Source organism: Nicrophorus vespilloides, unplaced genomic scaffold (assembly GCF_001412225.1).
Source record: "Nicrophorus vespilloides isolate i.1.1-1 unplaced genomic scaffold, Nicve_v1.0, whole genome shotgun sequence".
In the NCBI taxonomy this organism is placed as follows: Eukaryota; Metazoa; Arthropoda; class Insecta; order Coleoptera; family Silphidae; genus Nicrophorus; species Nicrophorus vespilloides.
The window spans coordinates 52,975-62,709 of NW_017100112.1; the positions used below are offsets into that span (position 1 = coordinate 52,975).

Below are 9,735 nucleotides of genomic sequence, written 5' to 3' on the forward strand. Positions count from 1 at the left end.
ATTTCATGTACGTACTATATGTAGTTTATTGGATAAAACGCTTTTTTCTCTAGAAGCATAACAAATAATTTTATCAACATTGACAGCTTATTGCGAGAAAACCGCGAGGCTTAATAAATCGTTGCAATTATAGCACCGTAGACCACGATAGACTTGAAATTTTACGTAACACCATAATCCACGTAAATACAAACTTCTAAAAAAAAACCTTTACAAACTACGTACGGTTACATGTAGTTGGTTTTGATTATTGAATTTGGTATTGGTTAGGAAAAAATGCAGTCGCAATTAAATATGGTTAATTTAGTGATTAAATTTGATAGTTCTGGTGGGAATCGGCGAGAGTATAGAGATTGAAATGGTGCGTTGGAATGAGAAAACAAAATCCGCAATAAATGGTATTGTGGTCCGCGGGCGCGGTCCTTTCACCTGGACACACCAGGTGATAGCTGGGATTTCTGCCAGTGTTCCACATACCCATAAGACGGCCGTTCGCGGTCGCCAAGGACGCCTCTTGTGTGACCCGATGGAAGGGTGGAGGCGGCTAATACCGACCACCGCCACCTCCAATGCTACCGCAGCCGCAACCGCTTCCACCGCCGCCTCTACATCGACTCGAGCCACGCTTGGACCACTTTCCATTTTTTTATGACCGCGTTATGTCATCGCGTAATAATTGCGAATAAGTGAATAAGTGGATCACGCCAATCGAAATCCATTCATATGTGTGTTACACGACGTCGCGGTGTATCAATCGGTTACGATGCACGAGATACGTGGATGATCGCAGCACCCAATACACTAAACAAACGACAATCAGATTTAACAAAATAAACGCATAGTTCTACTGTTTTACATTAATGATTACGTGGATGAACGAAGATTACGCAACGACTTCGACCTTTTTAAACCCGATTATTTTTCGTTAATTCACAAGATACTGTTATAATAATATCAATATTTCTAAGATTACTCTAGTTTCTAGTAATATTTAATTCAATGCACAAATGAAAATTGTTAATTTATAATGTTCCAATATTAAAAATCTTAACTCTTTTCTAGAAAATGTCCAGGAAAAAGGAATTACCACCTTCTAATCAACAAATTCATTAAAACTTACTGAGTATTATTACTGAGTATTATTATCACACAAATAAAAATAATTGACTAACATTTTGAATTTCTTTTAATTAAAAATGTTGAAAACAAATGAACTATATTGCTTTAAACATTACAGGTTTGTCAACACTCAAATTATACGGTACTTAAGTTACATGGATTTTTGAATAACACGGTTAAAAACATTAAACTTCTTATAACACCGTACTTCAATTATACGGTTTTGTTAAATTATACATTTTCACAATTCTTAATAGCATTACTTTCCAAAAAAATTTGGAAAATGTTATTTTTTTTTGTAATTAATACGTAAATTCTGAAGCAAAACTATTTTACAGTTTACAAAAAGAAAATATATAAAATTATTGCGTTTCGTATTTTCTGGAATTTGTAGAACTGTAACTTGTAAACTATAATTTGATAAATGTTTCAAATTATAGAAAGTCCATAAATAATAATAAAAATAATATTAAAAGAAACTAAAGCAATTCGGATTCAATATTTTTAATAAACAAATAATTGATATGACTGTTACATTGCAACTGTTACAATACATTTTCTTATTAGTGATGATAAATATTGTAGAGCAAAGTCTCGTGTAGTGCTACTTCGATCAGTCCGGTTTGAAAATTTCAATTTTAATTAAGAAAACTAAAAAATGAATACAGAAAATTACAATTGATCGTTTTTTTTCATTAAGTCACGTTCGTTGCTGTTTCTTTTTATGTGGTTTTAAAATCCTCGATTAGTCCGGTTGCTGAATTATGTTATGCGTTATGCGTGAAAAAATATGAATTATGAAACACGCAAATTTGATTTTTCTATTGAAATTTAAAATTAATATATAACAATATCTCGAATAGTGCGCCTTCGATTAATACGGACTTGTTAAATTCCTCGATTAGTCCGGATTCAAGCAGTGCGTGTTGTATACCATAATTTGGTATATAATATTTATTATCATAATAAAGCAAGGACTTCTTTGTATTGAATGTGACGTGTATTTTTGCTGTTACTTCCGTGTTATGCCAATTGGTATTGGCATTGATAGGAGAGAGGATGGGTTTTGATGTGGTGATATGGTAAGTGACCACCAACGGGGCCGATCCGATGATCGCCGTTGATGATGGCACTTTATGTCCGTGCAAACATAATCGCCTCTTTGTGCCCCCGACAATACCACCTATCCACCTATACTGTGAAAGAGAGAGAGAGAGAGACAGAGAGAGATAAATACGTGTTTGTTTATGGAACGGGGATGGGTGTGAGCGAGAGAGTAAATAGACAAATACACACAGCAGACACACATGTCAATGGCAATGAATCAACACTTTATCAATTGTTGCTCCACGAACTAGTCCCGAAACCCATTGTCGACATCACAAACACACTACAAACCAAACAAACATAAGTGAGAAGAACCCCGAACGCCCAAACCGCCCCCGATCATCCTGATGCTGCTGCTGCGGGGGTTTTAGGGGGCGGCGATGGGCGGTTGGGCGCCACCATCGCCACTGCCGCCCTCCCCCCGCGACTCACGCAAATTCAAAACAAACGAACGCTTTAATCCACCCTCTCGGACCCAATCGATATACAAGTAGGTAATAATAATTAAGCTAATAACTTCGGTTATTGCATTGAAGAGAAGTAAAACGAGCATCTCGAATCGGGTAATGCGTAATTTATTTCGAAATTCAATGCTTAAAGACACACCGTTCAATTCTTTAATGAAACAGGTATGAAAACGGGTTACAGGTTGTGGATCAGGGTCGCCAACATATTATCGCATCAGACTTCGGATTGGGAGAAACTTGATGTGCGATAATCTGATGAATAATGATGATATCTTAATTCGTCATCTCCATTATTCGCACGTAAAATTCACTATTAATAACACATAAAACGATTTCGAAGAAGAAATGTTTACTTGGCACAGTTCAACAATATACATACAATTTTTAATGGGAATACAAAAAATATATTAGTTGTTTGTTTAAGAAGAAATTTGATTACACAGCAGTAATATTTGAAAATACTGATAAAATCAGATTTTTTTTGCATATTTTCTGATGAGAATACTGACAATAAATTTAATTATTTCTTTATTACAAACTTTTATAATTTCAAAGAAGTGATGATATTAAAGAGCAGTACATTTTGAAGACAACTTAACAACTAAAAATTCAAAACTTTTGCATATTTTTTTTTATGGGAATACTATTAATAGAGCAAAAAAGGAATTCTGTTAAACAACATTAATATTTGAATATACTTTATGAAATAGAAAATCAGATTTTTCCAAATTTTCTAATATTTTTCAATTGCAAAGAATATATTATGTTAAACACAGTACATACTTAGATAAACAGCAGAATATACTGAGAATACTGACAATCTATTAGTTCTTTCTTAATACAAAGTTTAAACCATTTTTCATTCCAATTAAAAAAAATGTTAAAAAGTAGTAAAATTGTTTTAAGAACTAAAAATACATAACTTTTGAATATTTTTTTTCTATAAGATATATTTTGAAATATTTAACAATTCCATAGAAGAAATCATAATGATAATAAGCAATACAATATACAGATTTTACATATGATTTTGCACACAATAAATTTGATTATTTCTTTAATACAAATTTATAAATATTTTACATTTTAGTTTTTTATTTTTTTTTAAGACAGCTTAAGAACTAAAAATCCGTAACTTTTGCATACTTTTTCTATGAGGAGACAAATAATATATATTTAATACATTTTATATTTTACAATTCAAAAGGAGACATTAGTTGAATACCAGAAATTTTGAAGATAGGTTAAAAATGTAACTTATGCTACTCATTTTCTTAGTTTCTTTCTTTAAGACATACTTTTTTTTAAATATTTTAAATATTTTTTTGTTAAGCAGAAGTAAAATATGAAGAACTAGAAAATTAGATATTTTTGACTAAATTAGTTCCTTTCTTTAATACAAACTTTTAAATATTTACTAATTTCAAAGTATAAATCATAACTTTTATGTAAATACAAATAATAGATTCTGTATTTAAGAAATATTTTCTAAATACATTTATTTTAAAATTGCATTCGGTTTAGTAAATTGATACTAATGAATCAATTTTGTTACAGAAATACAGAAATTTCAATTAATTTCTAACGAAGACAATATATTCGAGTTTGTGAAATATGTAAAATTTATTTTAATTTATCGTCAAAAATAGTAAGTTGTGAAACAGAAACTATATTAAACCGAAGAAAGAAATAAACAACCTAAAACAGGACATTTAATAATTCTTTCTCAGGCCGCTTTCTACATAATTAAATGACATTCAAAATTATAGCAATCAATCGGTTCAGATCCAGATTCCTCCAACTATTTGCACCGGTTTCGTTCACTTTTACGCAACGCTTCGCGCATTTTTTCCTCCAGCTTTACATAATTTGTTTACAGCGAACGACGCGCGTTAATTATATTTATTTAATTTTAATTTCTCGTTACGCAATCGGGGAATCGCCATGAATCTACACTATAAATTATAGAAAAGTGCCGATTCCGCATCGATATCCTTCTCAATTTTGAGACTCATTTATATTATTTACAAGGGGAAATATATATATATATATGAGCGTGTTTTATATGGACGTTGAGGAAAGAGCAAGGTTCCCACTCTCCCAATACAAATATATCTCTCGTATTACGTACGTGCAGTACGCGGACTGCTCTTTGCTTTTCAGGATCTAACATTTAGTTGAAACTAGAACTGGCGCATATCGCCATATGAAATTGTTATGACTTCTCTTTTTTTTTTGTACTTTAGTTCGTACATGACTCGTTCACCGTACTTAGTTCGTACATGACTCGTCCAACGAACGGGGTCAAATGTTACGAGAATATGATTTTTGCCGCTGCAATCGGAAAGGTTTCGATTGCGACACGTATCTCCGTTTCGATAAATTAAAAAAAATAAAAACATTATATTTTATATCCTATTATTATATTTATTCCTATTCTATTTATTATTTATTATTTAATATATTTTTATTAGTTTAGGTTTGTTTTTCAAAACAAAAACTCAGAGTGCCTCGTCGACATCGACCAATTCAATTTACAACGAGAGCACCAAAAATAATTGCACAAAACCGTAGTTTTTATATATTTTCGACACTCATTGCATAGTAATCTAATAACTAGCATTCACACCTTTCGCACTTATGAAAAAAATAATGTACACTTTATGATTACTATTACTATAAAATCTTTTACTTTTCAATAATAATATAACTTATTAAAAAAAATACAATTGGGAACTGTTATATATGCGTCAATCGGTCCAATCAAGGCATCTCAGCTTAATTTAAATTATCTTTTAATAATATTTGACCAAAGCATAACATTTAATACACTAAACCAGTCGTAATCATAAGTTTTTGAACTGAAAATAAAAAATAATAATTCAATCTTTTTTAAATATTTTTTGTATTGAAATCATTTTATAAATTTTATTTTAACATTACCATTATGATTTTGTTTTGAAATAACGGATTTTACGAACTTTTATAAAAGTAAAGTAATCGTCATAAGAAAATAATAAAAGAAAGGAAATAAATTTTATAAAATTAAACATTAAGATAAGATTATAATAACTAGTATATATAAATCCATAATAATATTCAGAAATTTAGAAATGATCTAAAACATTGCGAAAATCGCGTTCACCGCAATTTCTAAAATAAATATTTTATGTTAAAAAAAAACTAGAAAAAGATCACCTCACTATAAGAGAATGTAAATTGCGTAAGCTGATTTAATCAAGAACAATATATTGAAAAGAAAACAGCGAATTGTGGGTGAAGAGTAAATAAAGATGACGAAAGAAAACGAAAACGAAAATCGCTTGATTTGTGTTCGATTCGAAGGACGATCGCGCTCCTTGCTCTTGGATCCGTTTTCTCGCACGAAACTGGATAGAAAAATTGCGTTAATTCATTTAACTAGTGCAGAAATGGAATCTTGGATATCGATGCGAGTTTTTCCTATGCGATCTAGATTGTAAACTCGAGGGCTTAGTTAGAGGTCGATTGGTTAGGTTGTTTTTTTTTTGTATGCGTTCGTTTCGTTCGTAGAATAATTGACTCTAATGAAATCATCAAGTTTCGATACGAAATCTGCAACCAAAATGAATCATTCCCAATGCAATGTAATTGTTAGTATATTATATTCAATCAAATAAATAATGTTCTAATTTCATAGGGAAAAATCCCAGATTATTAATAATTCCAGTTTTCCAGTCATTTGATATAATAAGATTAAGAACTACATTTATAAAATTGTATAAAGTTATGTTCAAGAGAAGATTTTTATAAATTAACATGAACAAATAATAAATGATTCCATCAGATTAAAAAATTATTATTGCAAATTTATTAAAAATGTATGGATAATAATGAGATAATTCCCAAATAAATGAAAATGCATTAAATAAAATTGTTAAATGCGTATTTATATTTTTCTTGGACGAAAGACCACGGTCGTTAGCCCTTTGGCCAGCCTATTAATATATATATATATATTTTTTTTTTATTTTGTGTTAGAATTTATTTATATGTATAGAATGTATTTTTTTTTCTTATGTATTGATGTTTGGCCAATAAATTATTATTATTATATTTTTCTTTGTATATGTATAATTCAATTTGAAAACTGGTCGATTGCTGTAAAAGGTCTTGAGAAATTGCAATAATTCCGAGTATGTGATACAGTTTTATTTTGTGTCGTTTGTGGTTTGCTCTCTTTCGTGAGATGCATGCAATTTTTATGTGAGAAGAAGGAAAAAAAAAGCAAGAGGAAAGAGGAAAGAAAAGATCGTTTCGTATATCGTTGGTCGGTGGTGCGTTCGGCGTCGTCACCACCGTCGCCGCGAATCTTGCTCGGTGAAAGGCCCAAACTGGACCCGGGCTGCAGGACCACACCTTAGGCCTAGTCCAGTATATATACCAGCAGACTAAACTGAAACAATCAGACTCACTCACATCTCCAATCCAACAACAACAACATGGCATTCAAAGTGAGTAACATCGGCAGATAAAGTTCGAAGAATTTTCAAAGATTTTCTTCTGAATCCTGCTGACAGACAACACAGTTTATGGATTTTAACTAATTGTTTTGTTTGTTTTCGCAGTTCGTAGCATTCGCCGCCCTTTTGGCTGTAGCCCGTGCCGGAGCTCCTTTGGGATATGGCGCCCCAGTGGCCGCTTACGCCGCCGCCCCAGTGGCTCACTACTCGTCAGCCCCATCGGTCTCCTACAGCACCTACTCATCCCCAGCCGTAGCTAAGGTTGCTTACGCCGCCGCCCCAGTAGCTAAGGTTGCCTACTCCGCCGCCCCAGCTCTTTCCTACGCTCACGCCGCTCCAGCCCTCTCCTACGCTCATGCCGCCCCAGCCGTCTCCTACGCTCACGCCGCCCCAGCCCTCACCTACGCTCAAGCCGCTCCAGTCGCAACTTATGCTCATGCCGCTCCAGTTGCCACCTACGCTCATGCCGCCCCAGTTGCCACCTACGCCAAGGTAGCCGCTCCAGTCGCTTACGCCGCCGCCCCAGTAGCCAAGGCCATCTACGCCGATGCCCCAGCCGCTTACGACTTCGGATACGCCGTCAACGACCCACACACCGGAGACAGCAAGAGCCAGCAAGAATCCCGTCGTGGTGACTCCGTCCAGGGAAGCTACTCCCTCATCGAATCTGATGGCTCCAAGAGGACTGTAGAATACACCGCCGATGCCCACAATGGATTCAACGCCGTCGTCCACAAGGAGCCAGCTGCCGTTGCCGTCAAGACCATCGCCGCTCCAGTCGCCACTTACGCTCACGCCGCTCCAGTCGCCACCTACGCTCATGCCGCTCCATCCCTTGCCTACGCCGCTGCTCCAGTAGCTAAAGTAGCCTACTCCGCCGCCCCAGCCTACTCCTACGCAGCTGCCCCAGTAGCTAAAGTAGCCTACTCCGCCGCCCCAGCCTACTCCTACGCTGCTGCTCCAGTAGCTAAAGTAGCCTACTCCGCCGCTCCAGCCTACTCCTACGCTGCTGCTCCAGTAGCTAAAGTAGCCTACTCCTCCGCCCCAGCCGTCTCCTACTCTTCCATCGCCGCCCCAATCGCCAAAGTAGCCTACGCCGCTGCCCCAGCTTACGCCCAAGCTGCTCCAGCCTACTACCATCACTAAATTGGATGCCACGACACACACTGTGTTACTATTAGACTAAGCTAATAGTTACCACTCAGTTACTAAATGTAATCTATTTCTTTGTAATATATTTATTTTTATCATAAAACATACTGGCCACCATCAACATATCAGGCCTCAATAAAATAAGATTTATACAATATACAATTATTATTCGTTCAATACCCACCATTAACAACATCTCCTAAATATTAGAATATACAAAGCGGTTAAAATTATATATACATATAGTTTTGCTACATAAATAATAATATTTTTTTAATAAAAGTAATGGATAACTGCAAATACTAGCAAGTATTCACTTCTTATGCCAACCCTTCTGTTATAAGAAACTCGGAAATAGTAAAAAATAAATTAATTCACTAATTAACCTCATAACGCCGGAATTAATTTAAATTTAAAAAATTAGAATTAATATATATGTTTAGACATAAACTAACTTTACATTTGTCACAAAATACATCGGTTTGATCTTTACAACCTGATTCTTTACAACGCTGTCCAATTTATTGGATAAATGTCCAATGATGCATTCAATCTAATGTTACATTTTTTAAAAGAAGAGTAGTTGTTGTGCCCTCTTTCTTATATTTCTTTTTTCTTAAATTACATTCTGCTATCGAGATTCGAAATTACAAAACATCCATTTGGCGCTCGTTGCTATTCTCAACAATTCGCAGTCTTTGCGATAAAGTAGCTAGCAATTGAAAATTACTTGATCAATAAAATGAAACATGAAACGGTTATACCATTCTTTTGATGTAATATAGATTCGGTGGTAATGTTATGTAAATTAAAAATCCATGTTTCAATTGCCGGTTGATGCACATTAGCGACATTGCAAATAATCTCTAAAATCCCTCTAAATACTCAAAATCAACTAAACAATTTTAGTAATTTTATAATTATCTCTGAGTTTACAGCGAAAAAAAAGTAATTGTAATTTTCTTGTAAACTTTCAATGAAGTTCTAATATTGCAAAACTTTAAATTTTATTTTTAATTTAAGAAATTTCAATAATCGAATGCAGTGCAGATCGTTCGGTCTTGAGACCCAAGATTCTAAATGCAAAGGTATCTCCACCATTGATCTCAAGACATCCGGAGCGGAAAGAGTACGGGCTTGCATTGTGGAGGCGTTAATAATTTTAATTAAAATAGTTCCGAGTGTATTTAATTTGATAAACACATTTGTTGGCGGAGACGGTGGCTGCGACGAGCGCGCGGAGGGGTGGTGATGGGTCGGTGGGGTGGCGCGGATGTTCGGAGGTCGGGCTCGAAATTGCCGGGAAATTGGAATTGGAATTGAATTCCTTGTGTCGGGCGTGTCGGGCGGTTGCCATTGTGCGTGTTCGTTTCGCTATTGAAAAAGGT

At 34.6% G+C, this 9,735-nt stretch overlaps 1 protein-coding gene across 1 annotated transcript; it reads left to right on the forward strand.

Moving 5' to 3' along the window:
* Positions 1–7,174: 7,174 nt before the first annotated feature.
* On the forward strand, positions 7,175–8,341 carry LOC108568550 (cuticle protein-like). Its single transcript, XM_017929721.1, has 2 exons — positions 7,175–7,186; positions 7,301–8,341. Exons 1-2 carry the CDS (start codon positions 7,175–7,177, stop codon positions 8,339–8,341), a joined length of 1,053 nt encoding a protein of 350 aa, XP_017785210.1.
* Positions 8,342–9,735: the final 1,394 nt, after the last annotated feature.